The following is an 18,211-nucleotide window of genomic DNA, read 5'->3' as shown; positions in this document are numbered from 1 at the left end:
TCTAATAACTATTAAAAAATTGTTTTTATAAAAAAATTACGTAATCTAAAAAATCATTAAATATATTTTTTAAACATTGACGACATTAACAATTATTTAAAAACAAAATAATTGCGCCTTATAATAAACCCATGGTACAATTATAAAAGGTACCAGCAAATCCCAGCTGATTTGATTCCAACGTAATACTAGTGTCAATATGAATTTGAGAAATTATGTTTTTAAAAATCACCCAACAGGAAAATTGGGAACGCATACATTTTGAAATTGTTCAATTGTTCTTTATTAATGTGCTCCCGTACTCCCGTATTTACTCAATCTGCCTGCTGGGAAAGTTTGAGGAAGCAAATCATTCTTGAAGGAATAACTATATATTCCCAGCATTGTCATATGTGTTACACATATATATGGCAATGGCTCAATTAAAGGAAAGATGTGGAAGCGAAAAATATTTTTTTTTCAAATTTTGAGGATTCGAAAATATTTCATTTTCAAAATAAAAATAATTTGATGATAATTTGTTTGTTTACATTTTTCTGTCATGAGTTGACACTTGCAAAATGTGGTTGTTGTATCGTTTTTTGTACAACAACACTTGCTGTTACCTTTTATTATTTTACCATGTAATAAACCTTGAGCAAATAGTTTTTAAAAAATCCTGCCACATTATGTGAAAAATATTTTTTAAAGTATTTTTATAATTATTGCAAAATTTATTCTTAAATTGCTAATACAAAAAACACTTATGTATTTAAATAATAATTTATTAGTACAATTCTTTGAAACAACTACAAAATCGATTCAAATATCCTATTTCCTGCAAATAACTTCCAGAAAATCTAAAATTCATAGATATTTGTGGTTAATAAAGCAAGTCGATTATAGATTTTTAGATCCCTACATATATTAAAGAAAGAAGCCGTTCATTTGCCTGTGTTAATGGCGCCATATGTCAAACTACAATGAGGGAAAAGAACCGCGGCACTTGAACAAATAATGCAACGCCGTTCATATGCCGCCGCCATGTGTCAAGTGAAAACAGTCTCGCTATAAGGAATAAAATGCGGATATTTCTCGATAAAGTATAATAATAATGCCAATTTAAATAGGCAAATAGTGTACGAATGTTTTAAGAATATTCGTTTTATGCTCTCTTTATGTCTCCTTTGAAAATAAACCACATAATTCGTCTATTTGGTATGGGAACGCTTTTCAATATGGTTGTATGTTAAGGTTTTGTGCTTAGATTACCGATTACTTGGATATGCGGCGTTTGCCAAAACATATAAATACCTGTGGAAAGCTTGGTGTAATTTTTTGTGTGTGGTGGCAGTAGCAGATCTTTAATAAATTTTTAATTTAGAAAAACAAGTTTCAAAATGCCCTACGCCAATCAACCCTCTGTGACAATTACCGAATTGACTGATGACAATGTAAAGTTCGTGCTGGAAGATACCGAATTGAGTGTGGCGAATAGTTTGCGGCGCGTTTTTATTGCTGAGACACCAACATTGGCAATTGATTGGGTTCAACTGGAGGCAAATTCCACAGTTCTATCCGATGAATTCTTGGCGCATCGTATTGGCTTGATACCCCTCATATCCGATGAGGTTGTAGAACGTTTGCAATATACTCGTGATTGTATCTGCTTGGATTTCTGTCCCGAATGCAGTGTAGAATTCACATTGGATGTTAAGTGTACTGAAGATTCGACCAGACATGTTACTACGGCTGATTTAAAATCAAGTAATCCCAAGGTGCTGCCCGTCACCTCACGTCATCAAAACGATGAAGATAATGAATACGGCGAAAGTACTGATGAAATTTTAATTATTAAATTGCGCAAGGGTCAGGAGCTGAAATTGCGGGCCTATGCCAAAAAGGGTTTCGGTAAAGAACATGCCAAATGGAATCCCACAGCTGGTGTTTGTTTTGAATATGATCCGGACAATTCAATGCGTCACACTTTGTACCCCAAGCCGGATGAATGGCCCAAGAGTGAACATACCGAACTGGATGATGATCAATATGAGGCTCCATACAATTGGGAAGCGAAACCGAATAAATTTTTCTATAATGTGGAGTCATCGGGCGCATTGAAACCGGAAAATATTGTCATAATGGGTGTACAGGTGTTGAAAAACAAATTGTCCAATTTACAGACCCAGCTCAGTCATGAGACACAAAATGATGCTTTAGCTGTTTAATTTTTTTCTAACAATTTTTATTATTTTTATTTTGCCCTAAATAACATAGAAATATTAACAGAAAATTGTTTGTGTTTTATTTTTTAATCTTTAAACAGATTTTCAATGTTTATACCGGCAATTTTATTTTTCGAATCGCTTTTGCTATCTGGATTTGTGGTGCCACTTGCAGAGGTGGTGGCGGTGCTTGTTTTTGTTTCCCCAGCATCAGCCTTGGCCTGAGTGAATGATTCACTTAAGGTCTGTTTGCTGTCTTCTTCAAGACCTAGATCCATATCCTTGGCTTGCTGAGCATCTTGTCTCATTTGAGCCCTTTGTTCTTGCAATAGATCCAGAGCGGTTTCAAATATTTTCTCCTCATCCAAGGCACCTTGTGATTTCAAGCCTTGATAGATTTGTATAAATTGCTGTGATTGGGTTTTACGCTGGCGATCGAACATACTGACCATTTCGGCTTGCTTTTGGGACTTGTGGAATTTACTGTCAAATTGGGAGAGAAAAAAACAATTATGAAATGTTGGCTACAAGCCTAGTTTACATGAGCCATAGGGTTTAAGGCATTCATTTCTCTTGTGAATTAAAAATCTATCCTAAAAACCTGATCCTATGAACTAGTGGCGAATTTGGTTAAGAGAACAGAATCTCCTTATTAATATTCTCAACCAAATAACCGGGCTTTTGTCGAATATATTCCGTATGTCTCTTGTAAACTAAATATTTTATCGGTTATTTTGTTGTTGTTCTATTTTTACTTACGCCCTCACTTGATCTTCTTCATAAAATATATTGCGAATTGGTATTTGTGGTGCCGGGCGATCGAATCTTGGTTCCAATTTGGGTGGGAAGGCTGCATATACATCATACCATAGCGGCTTGTCTTCGGGTTTCATGGCACCAGAGCGCAGTAAACCAGAAACTCTTGAGAGAAATTTATATTATTAAAGTAATTATTTTAGTAGTTATTTTTGCCAAATACCTGGTGAATATGGTTCCAATTTTCTCTAATCTACTTTGGGCCATGTTAATACGAATTTATTTGTTAAATTTCCTTACAAATATTACGAAATAACCTTAATTTTCCACGGCCTTTTGGCTACAAACACAAAATCAGCTGTTTTCTCTCCCTCTCTCTTCTTTTGCTTCTATCGATATTATCGATTCTATAACAATAAAGCGATGATGTTTGATGTCAACACACTGTGAGTGCCGCTATGCTGTGAGTGGTGGAAGATGAAGAGTTCAGGAACAAACAAAGGAAAACAGCTGTTCTCTTTTTCATTCTCTCTCTTCGTTGTTATCGATAGCAAAACAGTGCTGATGTATGATAACAACACACTGTGAGTGCCGTTATGCGATAAGTGTAATAAGAAGAAGAGTGCATGTAAACAAAAGCACGTTGTGGTATTAGTACGCTGTGTGTGGAATTAATTTCATTTCTTTTGGTAAAATTTAAATTAAAAAATCTCAAGAAAATGGGAGCCTTAGCTGAAGTAAGTAGTGCACTTTATACTTATCATTAAACAAAGTAATTTATTGATATTTTTTGTCAAACATTAGGTTGCTGGTGATGAAAACAATGGCGAGGGTTCTCGCACCTTTGTCTTTCAAGATGAAGGCCACACATTGGGGAATGCTTTGAAGACCATCATTAGCCGTTATCCAGATGTTGACTTTTGTGGATATACCATACCTCATCCCACAGAGAATAAGTTGCATTTTCGTATACAATCTTCACAGGGTAGGGCCATAGATATTTTGAAGAGGGGCCTTGAAGATTTGGAGAAAATATGTGATCACACTATCGACACCTTTGAAAAGGAAGTTAAACAATTTAAGGTTCCAGTGGCGTAAATGAGATTTAAGTATGTCGTGTTTTTTCTGTGTCTTTTTTGGAAAATTTATTTTATAAATAAATAGGTTTATAAATTTAATATTAAGCTTAAACAACGGAACGTGTCTTTTTGGGATCCTGATTGGGTTTCCTCAGATGGTGATAGTTGGGCAGGACTTTTCGGAGAAAATCGATTTGTAAGGTTTGGTACTGTGAAAAGAGAGAGAGATCATGATTAGAAAATATTTAAAGATCAACAGGAAACAAAAAAGAATTGGTGTTAAAAATTAAACGTTTATAAAAAGGTATTTCATAAGAAATCATTTAAGGTCTTCTATACTACAAGAAGTCCTTAAGAATTTTTCTAAAAGGTCTTTTGGCGTCCCATTCGTATAATCATTTATAAAGCCCTTATTTACATCTGCCCTAGACATGATCTCCAACTTACCGCATATTTATCAATTGCCTCCCGCTGCTGACAATCACGACCATAGATCACAGTACTCTCGGGCAGCACTTGTTTACATTTTAAACTAACCGCAGCACCGACCACACAACCATTTGTAACCACCACTTCGGGGCCAACATAACTTTTACATTCGAATACATTTTTATCGCCGATTTTTTGAGCCTCTACCACGCAACCAACTTCGAAGACGTTATTTGAACCAATCACTAAAGGTGGGGCAGGTTCAAAGTTACCCGTTTCCTTTTGACGCTTCTGCTCGTCGCTCAAACGGTAGGCAATTGTTGCATATTCCTCAACAATACAATTTTCACCCAATATTATGGGTCCCGCTTCGGCCAATATTGAGGCACTGGGATGTATGACACATCCTTGGGAAATGGTGATGTCACCTCGTAGCGTACTGTCTTCACAGACTATGGATTTGTTCATTATTTTGACACTATAAGAAAATTATACGCTTTTAGTATGTTTTATTCATGTTTATTGGGTTAAACTTACTCATTATTATCCGCTGAAGGCATTTTGATGCTATATTGTGCTAAATTTGTATTATTTTCTTGCAAAAATTGCAATTTTCTTCGTTGTTTTTACTTTCCCTAGGAAAATGGTTCAATTGTACGATTCATTGAAAGGAGCCAAATGAACCAGTGACAACTGACTCATATATGTGAGACACAGAAGAGAATAGCGGAAAAAGAGAGCAAAACCCTATAAATTTGTATAATTTTTGTGTTTACGAATGAGTGTAAAGCATAAGGAAGAAGGAAAGGACAAGGAAAATCAGAAAAATCAGCTGTTAATATTAATATTTTTTTGGTTCAGTGATAGGCTAAACAACGATAAGAGTATGCGTGGTTTTATATTTGCCGGGATCGGGATCGGTGTTGAGAGTTTCTCTCTCTCTCAGTGGTAAATTGTGAATTGTGTTGGAAAACATTACCACAGGTAGAAACAAAAAAGTACGAAAATGTACCTTAAATTCTACTTCAAATGATAATAAATTATAATTATCGAGAAATATTGGCCAATATTTATACCAGTTATTTGCATAAATAACATATGTTATAATTTAAGCGTAAATGTATTCGCGAATAATAAAAAATCTAATTTTTGTTTTGGTACGTTTATGTCAATTCGTACCTTTTGTTTACAAAAAGTACGCTTGTTACAAAATTAAAAATAGCGCAACTCTAATTACTCTCTCGAGAGAGAGAAACTCTCAACACCGATCCCGATCCCGACAAATATAAAACCACTCTAACAAGAAATAATATCGATAAATCAGTTATCGAAATGTCAGTGTAGTCTACTGTAATTGAATGCAACACTAGAGAGAGAGAGAGAAAGAACAACTCTAGGCTCTAACGGTTGACAATTATTAATGTTTACATGAAACAAAAAGGTGGGAATAACGAATAAATGAAGAAAAAGCAACAATAATTAGTTATTGAGGGATAATTGACATTAATTCGCTTGAAATGTTATAATAATTTAATTATTAACGTATATAAATGCAAAATCTAATTCCAAATGTGTTGCTCACCCGCTTTTTGTCTCTCAGTGTTTGTCAAAAATGATCTACAACTGTTTAATTGAAACGGAAGCTAATTGATATTCAAGCCTTGTTTTAATAAAAAATGGATAGTGGGTTACTCGTGGAAATAAATATGCAAACCAGATTCTCCATAACCAGGTATATTTTGTTGTTGTTATTGTTTTTTTAATTAAATTTAAAGTGTTATCTTTCACATTAATTAAATTGATAGATGGCCAATTGGGCTGCAATTCATGCATATTGTATTGCTCCAAAGGCCAGTTTATTCAAGATTTGAGCAGGGATAATTGCTGCTGAAAGGATTTTAGTAACAAATAGGTAATTGTATATACATTTTGGGTTAATATTTTTTATGATGTGATTTATTTGCAGAATTAATTTTCATTATTGTTGGCTATATGGAAAGGAGCTAAAACCGTCCGCATGTCAAGCTTTTTAAGGACCTAGAGAACGCCCCGGTTTGAAATGTTGAATAATCGACTATATTTTGCTATTCCGCAACCAGTGGAATGACTTCAGGTGGGAACTTCCCAAATTTAGATTTTTTGTGCAGTTTGGACACATTTTTCAACCGAAATCGATGTAAATTTGTATATTGGATAGAAAATCGCCTTTACAAATATTGTTCAATCTTGACCAATGTTTTAGAGTAGAACGAATATAGCGGTACCCCCCAATATTCGGGATTTTGGGATATAACAAAAATTGCTCAATATTGGGCCATGTTTTGGACTAGGCCCCATTGGGGGAATTCAGTATATTTGGTTCATAGGTTTGTAACAGCCAAAAGAAACGATATAGATCCATGGTTCCTTTTGAGAATATGCATAGAATCGCTTTCTGAGTCGATTTATTCATTTTCGTCAGTCCATGTTAAATTGTATCCAAAGAACAGATTGCATTTATGATCCGATTTTAATGAAATTTAGTATTGGTCATTTATTTGGCCCAAGGACAAATCCTATTGAAATTTGTGAAAATCAGTTCAGATTTGAATATAGCTCTCATATATATTTTTGTTCGATTTTATGTACAAGGTGCACTAAACGCACAATATTTGTCTGATCAAGATGAAATTTGGAACACTCTACCGTATTGAGTATAGAATGATGTGAGCTAAGTTTCATAGTAATCGGTCCGATTTAATGTAAACGGTACATTGAAGCCTCTATATTTCTTTCGATTTGCGCGAATTTTTGCATAGGGTACTCTATTGAGTATAGAGTGATGTATGCTAAATTTCATTGAAATCGGACCAGATTTAGGTATAGCTCCCATATATATTTTATCCGATTTGTCTGATTTTATGTAAATGGTACATTACAGCCTCTACATTTTTTTTAGATTTGCATGAATTTTGGCATAGAGTACTGTATTGAGTGTAGAATGATGTGAGCTAAGTTTCGTTGAAATCGTTTCAGATTTAGATATAGCTCCCACATATATTTCCATCCGATTTTATGTAAATGGTGCATTGAAGCCCCTATAATTATTTTATTTTGCTCATATTTTCAGAAAAAAGAAAGAACATAAAAAAGTGAGCGTGAGCAAATCGAGATGTACAGGAGTCAGAATGAAATCCGGAAATTTTACCATCCTCCTGTAGAGATGAAAATGGAAACCTGGTGACAAATACAGGTATCGTGTTGAGGATCTGTAAGGAACATTTTGAAAAGCTTACGGTATCAAATAGTGGCGGTTAAGAAGATACCCCAGAACCAATAAGAGATGACGGTATAAAGTGTATGCCACCTGGCCAAGATGAGGCCAGAGTAGCAATTAATCGGCTTAAGAACAATAAAGGAGCAGGTCGAACTATTCAAGACCGGTGGTCAGATACTGTTCAGGAGCATGTACCAGCTGATTAGTACAATTTAGCTAGAGGAATGCATGCCCAATGATGGGAACCTCAGCATCATGTGTCTTGCGTCTCCTTCCCATCGCATATAAAGTGCTATCCTGAGTGCTCTGTGAACGACAGAAGCCCGTGGTCAATATATAGATCTGAAGCATGGGTACTTATGCAAGTAGATGAGGCAGCTCTTGGAGTGTTTGTTTGAGTGTCCGAAAGATCTATGGGCCGATTTGACGGTGACGTTGACGGTGAATATCGCCGTCGAATGAACCATGACTTGTACCATCTATTCTTGGACATCGGCATTGTCAGACGTATCGAACTGTAGCGACTACATTGGCTAGATCATGTTGTGAGATTTTATAGCCCCACTCAAGAGGCATACAAAAGCGATTCAAGTGATGTTTTACGCATGAGGGAACGGCGACGAATCCGATGGAAAGATCAAGTAGATGACAACATCTCGGGAAATGGTCTTTGGAAATCTTTTTTTAAGCACGGCTAATGAAACAACCATTCTGCCACCAGACGTTTCGAACTGTAGCGACTACATTGGCTAGATCATATTGTGAGATTGGATAGCCCCACTAAAGAGTCATACAAAAGCGATTCAAGTGATGTTTCACGCATGAGGGAACGGCCACGAATCCGATGGAAAGATCAAGTAGATGCCAACATCTCGGGAAATGGTCTTTGGAAATCTTTTTTAAGCACGGCTAATGAAACAACTGTTCTGCCACAAGCCGGCTAAGGAGGTAAGTAAGGGTATACAAATTCATATTGAAATGTTTGTTTACGTTTCTAAGGCAGTTGTTATGTACCTGGAGCTCTGGGCATAGAATCCTGTCGATTGCCAGTAGTCGAGACCGGCTCACATAGTTTACATTCTTCAAACATTTCTTCCATTGGTGATTTGAATTTTTCATCTGGCTTCTATTCCCCCTTCAATAGCCTTCCACTCCCCCATATTGGTGTTGTTGTAATGTCAATTATTTGTTTGTTCGTTTCTCTTCGGATTTGATTTGTTTCTTTAGCTACTTCAGCTATGAAATTTCACATTTCATTCTCAAGTGCTATTCTATTGTGGTTGTAGTGTTTATTTTCTGTTCTCTGGTCTACAAAATTGAAATTTGAAAAAAAAGTGTTTGTATACTTTGTAGATGACATCTCAGGAACAAGGAACAGCTGCAAGGTCCTTCAAGCAGCCGGTATGCAAATACCAACTTCCTTGTTGAGGAAAAAGTAATTTTCTTGTTGTTTTTTTGTTTTCTGCTAAGTAGACAAATACCAATAAGAATTAGGATATCTGTATATCCTTATTGTGAAAATGAAGAGTGAATGAAATATTTCTATTATTTATTTGTGAGGTGGAGGAGCAGAAGGTGTATAAGGATTTGTGGTGAGGGTGGATTCTGTCACGCTTGTAGATTTGTGATTTAATAATCATTTGCAAATTGTCTTGGAGGCAAAGAGAAAGTCTTAAGTAAATCTCACATTTTGATTACGTTCGGAATTTAATAGCCTAAGGATATTTAAAAACAAGAAAATTGTTTGACAAGTTCGTAAAGGCAGCTTAAGTTCGAGCAGTGTGTGTGTGGCCGCAGGAGTAATATAATTTTTTTTAATTGGAACTTTTTCCTATAATTGAAATATTATTTGCAGGGTGGCAGAAGTTCGTGGGCGACAATTGAATCGAGAATAATTTGATAATACATTTGAATACAGGATTTTCTAATTAGAAGGTCTTATACGGGGGTATTACATTTGGTTATGGGAATGTTCTTGAGAAGTCGTTCCAACTTTTTTCAGTATCCGCTTTCGTGGTCTGATATTAAGGCGATAGATATGCGGGTCTATTAGAAAATGAGAATACTTTTCTGAAGATGGAGACCCATAATTACGTTTGTCAGACTTCGAAATATTCGGCGAATAAAATTCTATATCGAAATTGTTAGATTGCTGTTGTAGCAACTGAAATATAAGAATGGGAATTGTTAGGAAGTTTGCAACCTGCATCCATAAGGTAACCTTTTCGGTATTTTGAGAATTGTAGTTGGGAATATTGAAAATAATTGGCTTCAAATTGATATTTTGAATTGTCATTGTTGGAAAAAATCCTTGTTATCCAAAAAATATAAATATCGGTCCATCTCTTGGTTCGGTTCCGCTCGATTTTAGGATATTTTTGTTTGGATTTCAGATACGTTTTTCAACTAAACTGCCAGTAAATTGGTATATTGAGTTCTCATTGGGTAGCAAATCTTCCTACTAAACAATCATCAAATATCGACCCTCTTTTTGATCTAGGCCCCATATAACGGTATCCGCCAATTTTTCTATTTTGTCCATTTCTGGCACGTTTTTATCAACAAAATTAACTGCAATTTGATATTTTGAATTCTCATTTCGTGGAGAATCTTCATAGCAAAAATGGTTGCTAACGGTCCACATTTTGATGTAGCCCTCTATATAGAGGTACTCCCAAATTAGATTCTTTGGACACGATTTTCAGCCAAATTGTTTGTAAATTGATATTTTGGGTTCTCATTGGATAAGAAATCTTCCTACCAAAAATTATCAACATCGGTCCACGTTTTGATATAGCTCCCATGTAATGGTTCCGCTCGATTTTAGAAATTTGAAGATTTCCGACAAAGGCCTTCGACCAATTAAGCTCTAATTTAATATTATGAATTCTTATTGGGTGTCAAAGCTTCCTACCACAAATTATCCAAATCGATCCATATTTAGGTATAGTCCCCATATAAAGATGACGTCCGATTTTAGGATTTTTGATAATACAGCCGTATTTGTCAACGGAAAGGGCTGTCATTTCATATTTTGAATTCTCATTAGCTGGCAAATCTTCCTACCAAAAATTATCAATATCGGTCCACGTTTTGATCTAGCACATATATAAAGGTTCCGCTCTATTTCGGGTATTTTGAGGATTTCAGACACATTATTTCAATTAAATTTGCTATAAATTGATATTTTGAATTATCTTTGGCTAGCAAATTTTCCGACGAAAAATTACCAATATCGGTTCACACTTTGATATAGCCTCCATATGAAGCTTCCGCTCGATTTGAGGTATTTTGAGGATTTCAGACACATTTTCCACTAAAATTGTCTATAAATTGGTATTTTTGGTTCTCATTGGCGGTCAAATCTTCCTACCAAAAATTACAAAAATCGGTCCACATTACGATCTAGCCCCCCTTTTAAAGTTCCGCTCGATTTTAGGTATCTTGAGAATTACAAACACATTTTTCAATCAAATCGGCTGTAAATTAAAATTTTTGGTTCTCATCATTCTTCCTACCAATAAAAATTACCAAAATCGGTTAACGTTTTGATTTAGCTCCAATGTAAAGGTTCCGTTCGATGTGAGGTATCTTGAAGATTTCAGACACATTTTCAATCAAATTGCCTATAAATTGATATTTTGAATTCTCATTGTCTGCCAAATCTTTATACCAAAAATTACCATAATCGGTCTACAATTTGATCTAACCACCCTTTAAAGGTTCCGATCGTTTTAAGGCATTTTGAGGTTTCTTGACGTATTTTCCCAGCGAAGTGGCTGTAATTTGATATTTTGGGTTCTCATTGACTGTCAAACCTTCATACCAAAAATTATCAACATGGGTCCAAGCTTTGGACTAAGTCCCATATAACGTTCCGCCCGATTTCAGGTATCTTGAGGATTTTAGTATTCTGTGTTTTTGGTGGGTTAAACTCTTTTTCGCAAACACATTTTTTAATATAGGTCCATGTTTTGTTTTAGACCCTATATAACATAAATGCCTAATTTTTGGCATATTTCGAAGTTTTAGCCTTATTTTCCAATCGAAGTGACTACAAATTGACATTCCAGGTTATTAAGGGTAAATTATATTGTATATATACATTTTCGAAGTAGGCCCATGTTTTCAAATAGTCCGATTTTAGGTATTGTCCATGGTCTTGGGCGTATTTCCCAACTGAAGTGGCTGTAATTTGTTAGTCCAGGATCTTGATGAATGATAAACATCCTTGCAGGAAAAAAATCAATATCGGCGCATATTTTGCCAAGGACCCCATATAAAGATTCCGTCCGATTTGAGGTATTTTGTTGGTTCTAGTCGCATTTCCCCACCAAAATGGCTATCGTTGGCCATTGTAGCTTGTTGATATGTAGAGAACTTCTTCACATACATTTTTTTCAATACAGATCCACATTTAAATATAGACCCAAAATAACTGGTCCGCACCATTTTCGTTATTTTGAAGATATTATAATCGTATTTTCCAACCGTAGTAATTGTAATTTGACATTCCAATTTCTAGGAGTATAAAATAACCCTTCCAAACATTTTTCAAGGCAGGTCCATATTTTGACATAGTCGGATTTTAGGTATTTTAAGGGTCTTGGGCGTATTTCCCAACCGAAGTGGTGGTAATTTGGTAATCCAGGTTCTTGATGAATGATAAACATCCTTGCAGGAAATTTTCAATATCGGTCCACATTTGGCAATCGGCCCAAAATAAAGGTTCCGCTCGATTTTAGTTATTTCGTTGATTCTAGTCACATTTTCCAAACGAAGTGAATGTAATTTGGCACACGGTGTCTTTGGAGGTTGACAAAACATCTTTGCAGAGTATTTTCAATGTCGGTCCATTTATGGAATAGACTCCATATACAGGTTCCGCACCATTTCAGGTTGTTTTAGGTGTTGGGTTGCAATCGAAGGGATTGTAATTTGACTTTCCGGGTTCTCGGAGGTAGAAAAGAGGTTGCGCCAGATAATTTTCGATATAGGTCCTTGATTTCACATAGTCTCCATATAAAGTTCCGCTTCATTTTATGTATTTTTGCAGGCGCTAGCCGCATTTTCCAAACCAAAGTGTCTGCAATTTGGCATTCCAGGTTCCTCATGGCTGATAAACATGCTTACAGAATAATTTCAATATCGGCCCACATTTTGGTATAGACCGAATATAACGGAACCGCTCCATTTGAGGCGTTGTGGTGGTCATAGGCTCATTTTCCAAAGCGAAGTTGTTGTAATTTGACATACCGGGTCCTTGCAGGATGAAAAATTGTTGGCAGAAAATTGTCAATGTCGGTCCATTGTTGACATAGCCTCTATATAAAGGTTCCGCACCATTTGAGGTGGTTTTACGTGTTGGATTGCAATGGAAGGGGTTTTAATTTGACATTGCGGGTTCTCATAGGTATAAAAGAAGTTGCGGCATAGAATGTTCGATATAGGTCCATGTTTTGACATATCCTCCATAAAGGTTCCGCTCTATTTTAGGTATTTTTGCAGGTTTTAGCCGCATTTTCCAAACCAAAGTGGCTGTAATTTGGCATTCCAGGTTCCTGACGGATGTCCACATTTTGGTATAGACCGAATATAACGTAACCGCCCCATTTGAGGTGGTCCTAGGCTCATTTTGCAAAGCGAAGTTGTTGTAATTTGCATCCTTGCAGGATGAAAGATTCTTGGCAGAAAATTGTCAATGGCGATCCATTCTTGACATAGCCTCTATATAAAGGTTCCGCCGGATTTTAGGTGCTTTTAGGGATTGGGTTACAATCGAAGCAGTTGTAATTTGACATTCCGGGTTCTCGGAAGATAGAAAACGTTCTGGCAGATAATGTTCGATATAGGTCCATGTTTTGACATAGTCTCCATAAAAGGTTCCGCTCCATTTTGGAGGGTTTTGAGGTTCTAGGCGCATTTTTTGCCCACCAAAGAGGCTGTAATTTTGTTTTCCGGGTTCTTGGAGGATAAAAAAGACCTACATAAGGCGTGAATTTTTTTAAAAAATATTTTTGGAGACCTTTATAAAGCGTGGATTTTTTATAAATGTTTTTCGAGACCAACATAAATCGTGAATTTTTAAGTCGGGGATTTAAAAAAAAATATTTTTGAGACCTACCTACATTGAGGCTAGCCATATGGTTTCCTTGCAGAGATTAAAGCACACTGAACTCCTGTCCTTACCCTTTCAAATGGAAACAAAGAAAAAAACCTCCTATCAACTTGTGGATTTCTCTTCGAGCATCGTGCAGATTATTCCACACTTTTATTTGCACAAAAACCCTTTGTCAATGACTTCACACAAACTCCCTCACACACCCACACAGATTGTCACCTCGATGCATGGCGTCTAGCAAAGGAGGAAATACTGCAGCAGCAATTTTTAACGAAGTAAATAAAGAAGTCAGTAAATGGCAGGATTCCTCCACCCGGAATGGTTGGAATCTAAAGAGAAAAGGGCGAACAACAAATAGGAAGAAGAAGAAGATGAAGACGAAGTGCTTTTGTAGTAGTGTTGAGGAAGGTTTCAATATATACCACAACCCAGAACAGCTCAGATGAAACCAGCCCAGACTAGAGATTCGAAAAAAGAACGAAGTGTGGGAGCTGCTTGTCTGGATTTTATGTAATCACAAAAAAGCAAAAACAACCACGCCAACAAAGACAATGATTTTTTCTCAGATGCTTCTTCTTCTTCTTCTTAGTGTCTGTCGGTATAAGGCAAGTGGTGCGTTCGGAATTAAGTAAAAGTTTTATTGAAAAGATTTTTTGAAGAATTTTTGTGAGGAAGAACAAGAAGAAGATTTATTTTTGTAAGGAAACCTTTGTTTACATTGTAGAGAACTTGGTAGACAGTTTTGTTTGGGGAGATCTTGCGAAGTATTTAAAAAATTAGGAAAAATGGGAAGGGATTTAGAAACATTTAAGAAAGTTTTGAAAGTATTTAGGAAGTCAAAGGACAGCATTTAGTTATGATAACAAAGATTGATTGAACTTAGGGTTAGGTTAGGTTTGGGAATGTGCACTCTGAGACCGCTAGGTCCGTTGTGATCATCCACGAGAAGAAATGAGATAACGATAGATCTGTAGGGTTGAGAAGATTGGGGAGATAAAGGGCGATGAGAAGCTTACTGAAAGATATAAAAAGGTAAGATTGGAATAAGGTCGAAGAATGCCTCAAAGTTCCGGTAAAAATGGCATATGGGTTTGGTTGAGTCATCAGTTGCTAGATCTGTGGATTGAGATCCTCGTCTAGCTAGTTCGTCCGCTCTTTCATTACTCAAGATGTCACAATGTCCTGGTACCCAACACAACGGATAGCTGTAAGTAAGTTCTTCCAAAACTGCTCTACACTTGAGGACGGCCTCAGATTTGATATAACAAGATTTGCTGGCTTTAAGAGCCTTCTCTGCACTTAGCTGTTTTTCCGCCGTTTGTTGTCCAGCGACAGCCGCATATGAGGTAGAAGGATCTGCCAGACGAGAAGTCATCGTCTTCTTGGGTGAGGTTTGCGGACCTTCTGAAGAGCGGATGCGCTCCACACATTTGCTCTGTGGGGCGACATTTACACCCCCAGGAGACAATGGTTTCTTGACTGACTTACCCTTCTTCCTATTTTGACCACTAGTATATCCATCCAAAGCTTTAGCTTCACCTTTGTCGTTAGGCGTAGAATCGGGCAGAGCCCTCCACACGTTGATCACCCTTAGGGGTGACATTTTGCTTAGGGATGTTCTCAATTGCCTTTTCCTGTGCATTCTTACTAGGGTTAGGCTTCGAGCTGGGCTTTAGGTCAGTAGTCGGCTTAGCACCCTTGACAGAGACATTGGGCTTCGCCGATTCTACCACTTTGGTGCAAGTTGTAGGATTCGAGAGGGATATCCTGTCCATCTCGAGTTCACGATGGAGAGCGTGCTGATAGATTCTTTCGAATTTCCTTACGTATCTCATCTTACCCTCTATGGGGTGTACCTCCCTCTCCGAGATCAAATTCGCGTCTCGCCCCACGAATTTGAGGACATACGAAACAGCACGTTTGTAATACTTCGCATCAGCTGCTTCTCGGGCCATCCCAACCTTTGGGCCGATGTCTTCTGCTGGGGTCTCAACAGATTCCCCATCGTCGGACATCACCTCCGTTCAGATTGCCTCTGAAGTTTGTCTGCGGGTGCCGACACAGGACCTGTTGTAGTCAGACTGGCAGTCGGTCGGTCAACAAGGTCTGCGCTTCCTTCGTTACTACTACAGCAATCCCCTGTGTAGACTTGGCTGGGATCACCGTGGTGTCCAGCTCATCATCAGTTAGGGTGAGATTCAGTAGCAATTCCTCCGGAAGCGTATCCCCACATTGCTCTTCCGGTACCAGTCTAGTTCCTCTAGATATCAGCCAGATACTGATTTCCATCAATCTTGACATGCTCATTTGCCAAAGGAATAGCCGGTTCGTCAACGTTTTGGTTTTGAATTGATGCACTTGTAACAGATACAGCTGCTGGTGCCAAGGCATCCACACCTAGAACAGCCGGATCATAGTCGTGGCTTGTGACGATAAAATATTTTTCGACAACTACATAAGGCGTGGATTTTTTAAAAAAATATTTTAGGCGTCCAGGCTTGAATTTGTTAAAAATATTTTTAAAGTTTTTTTAGGTTATTTCCACCCTCGTATTCGATATGTGTGCTCCCTTTAAGTACGGTCTATAATTTAATTCCCCCAGGTTGGAATATTTTTTGTATGTCGTTTAAATGTTCGCCACATAGAAAAATGTCTTTATATGCAAGCGGTCCTCCTGGAAGGATTTCCTTTTATGGTTCCCCTTTTTTTGGTTCGGCAGTTTCAGTATTCAGGTTTCCTATCGTTTCACTTAACTAATTTCGTATAATTATTATTGCTGTTGTTGTTATACATATTTTATGAATGGAGCGGCTGTTGCTTGAAACTTCCCTTCGCTTCGAGGAATATAGACACCCGGACAGGGGGTGGATGGATGGCTAAGTGATGAATCATTATTGGTTTTTCGCAAAAAGCCCATTAAAAGAAAGACAATAAATATGCAAGGGGACGAACGACATCGATGCGGTTCGATTCTGTAATCATTGGCGGGGTTTTTGTACTCAATCGTTAGTTTGCTATTGTTGTTGGTGGTGGTGTGTCGAGTATTGGTAACAAATTTTAATTGCATAGGGTCAGTCAGGATGGTTGGTTGACTGACATTGCTGCGGAATATTTTCATTGAGGGTTCAGCTGACAGCTGGGCTCACTTTAATGAAATTTTTTTCCTTCTTCCGAATTTTCTTTATTTTTTTTGCCAATAATTTCTAATGTTTTTCATAAAGTAATTAAGCAAGGGTGAGGGGAGGTTGAGAGAAGATTTTTTCAAATGTGAATCCTGATGAGTAGGTAATTAGCAAAAGGTTGAGGATGCTATCTGCATATTAATGGAAAATGGGTTTGAAAGGTTTGGAGGTGGGGGTTTGGGGAGAGCTCATAAAGTTCCTGAATTATGATAATTAGAAGGTATTAGGGGAATAATTAAGCGGGTATTACAAGTAACAGGATATGAGGGGGAGAAGAGTGTTGAAATGGGTTAATAAGTGGTTTAATGGGTGATAAATCACGATGCCATTCTTATTGATGCCTTGTCTGGGCACTTAAATATATTTTTTTAAAAAAATCCACGCCTGTATAAGAACCCAGGTAACTCAACTTCGAACTCTGAGTTTGATCATGATAATCAGATAAAAATAACCGTCTTGGAGAGCCGGAAATGAGAAGAGGCTGACAAGTTAATAGAAGAGGTTAGGATATCGTCAAACTCACAACCAGGAAGAAGCAGTTGTCTGGGGCACAAAGGCGAAATTTGGCCAGAATGAATCGGATGAACAAAAACTGCGAGATTATCAAAAGGATAAGCCTGAGAAGAGGCTGACAAGATAATAGAGGAGGTGATGATATAGCCAAACTCACAACCAGGAAGAAGTAGTTGTCTGGGGCACAAAGGCGGAAGTTGGCCAGAATGAATCGGATGAACAAAAACGGCGAGATGCAGACAGAGGCTCAAAAGAATAAGCCTGACCTTCCCTTCACTTCTGCAAAGCGGCGAAGAGGATAAGGTCTCCGGATGAGCAGGCGACTATCAAATCTGCCAAAAAGAAAAAGAGATTCCCGTCGACCGATAGTAAGAGAAAGCTAAGTCAAACCAACGTCAAAGGAGACTGCCACGACAATCCACTGACGAGGGCAGTGGAAGTTGGCTCTGATATCAGGAAGACGAGTGCTGAGTCGAAATCTTCCGGAAAGACCGGGAATTCCAAAAGGACCAACCGGTATTTGCGAAAGAGGAAGATGACAGCAACAGATGGTAAGGAGCCGCCGTTGTCAGGAAATGCTATCGAGACGAGCTCTGCAATGCAATGATCGACGGGAATAGCGCGTCCGGTAAACTAAAGAAGGAGACCCAAAAGGAAGACGAGTGCTGAGT

General features: G+C 37.4%; 4 protein-coding genes across 4 annotated transcripts; 2 read left to right on the top strand and 2 right to left on the bottom strand.

The window, feature by feature from the left end:
* Window positions 1-1,369: 1,369 nt before the first annotated feature.
* On the top strand, window positions 1,370-2,207 carry LOC133322851 (DNA-directed RNA polymerase II subunit RPB3). The gene has a single exon (XM_061531805.1). The coding sequence runs from the start codon at window positions 1,380-1,382 to the stop codon at window positions 2,205-2,207; it is 828 nt and encodes a 275-aa protein (XP_061387789.1). The 5' UTR covers window positions 1,370-1,379.
* A 7-nt stretch (window positions 2,208-2,214) lies between these two features.
* Window positions 2,215-3,285, bottom strand: LOC133322857 (small ribosomal subunit protein mS23). Its single transcript, XM_061531811.1, has 4 exons — window positions 3,184-3,285; window positions 2,964-3,125; window positions 2,323-2,687; window positions 2,215-2,243 (listed from the first exon to the last, which is right to left on the bottom strand). Exons 1-4 carry the CDS (start codon window positions 3,225-3,227, stop codon window positions 2,215-2,217), a joined length of 600 nt encoding a protein of 199 aa, XP_061387795.1. The 5' UTR covers window positions 3,228-3,285.
* A 394-nt stretch (window positions 3,286-3,679) lies between these two features.
* LOC133322856 (probable DNA-directed RNA polymerases I and III subunit RPAC2) lies at window positions 3,680-4,058 on the top strand. Its single transcript, XM_061531810.1, has 2 exons — window positions 3,680-3,697; window positions 3,765-4,058. The coding sequence occupies exons 1-2, from the start codon at window positions 3,680-3,682 to the stop codon at window positions 4,056-4,058; spliced, it is 312 nt and encodes a 103-aa protein (XP_061387794.1).
* Window positions 4,059-4,113: 55 nt separating this feature from the next.
* LOC133322852 (dynactin subunit 6-like) lies at window positions 4,114-5,028 on the bottom strand. Its single transcript, XM_061531806.1, has 3 exons — window positions 5,006-5,028; window positions 4,487-4,946; window positions 4,114-4,248 (listed from the first exon to the last, which is right to left on the bottom strand). The coding sequence occupies exons 1-3, from the start codon at window positions 5,026-5,028 to the stop codon at window positions 4,147-4,149; spliced, it is 585 nt and encodes a 194-aa protein (XP_061387790.1). The 3' UTR covers window positions 4,114-4,146.
* Window positions 5,029-18,211: the final 13,183 nt, after the last annotated feature.

This window comes from Musca vetustissima, unplaced genomic scaffold (assembly GCF_032173495.1).
Source record: "Musca vetustissima isolate MV318-11 ecotype Yass unplaced genomic scaffold, APGP_CSIRO_Mvet_v1 utg4338, whole genome shotgun sequence".
NCBI lineage: Eukaryota > Metazoa > Arthropoda > Insecta > Diptera > Muscidae > Musca > Musca vetustissima.
This window is presented reverse-complemented; position numbering and strand designations above follow the sequence as displayed.

Coding starts and splice junctions, on each gene's coding strand:
- LOC133322852 (XM_061531806.1), bottom strand. CDS start 5,028: ATGCCTTCAGCGGATAATAATGA. Junction 4,947..5,005: donor CCTTCAGCGGATAATAATGA/GTAAGTTTAACC, acceptor ATTTTCTTATAG/TGTCAAAATAATGAACAAAT. Junction 4,249..4,486: donor AGGCAATTGATAAATATGCG/GTAAGTTGGAGA, acceptor CTCTTTTCACAG/TACCAAACCTTACAAATCGA.
- LOC133322857 (XM_061531811.1), bottom strand. CDS start 3,227: ATGGCCCAAAGTAGATTAGAGAAAATTGGAACCATATTCACCAG. Junction 3,126..3,183: donor ATTGGAACCATATTCACCAG/GTATTTGGCAAA, acceptor ATTTCTCTCAAG/AGTTTCTGGTTTACTGCGCT. Junction 2,688..2,963: donor GAAGAAGATCAAGTGAGGGC/GTAAGTAAAAAT, acceptor CCAATTTGACAG/TAAATTCCACAAGTCCCAAA.
- LOC133322851 (XM_061531805.1), top strand. CDS start 1,380: ATGCCCTACGCCAATCAACCCTCTGTGACAATTACCGAATTGACTGAT.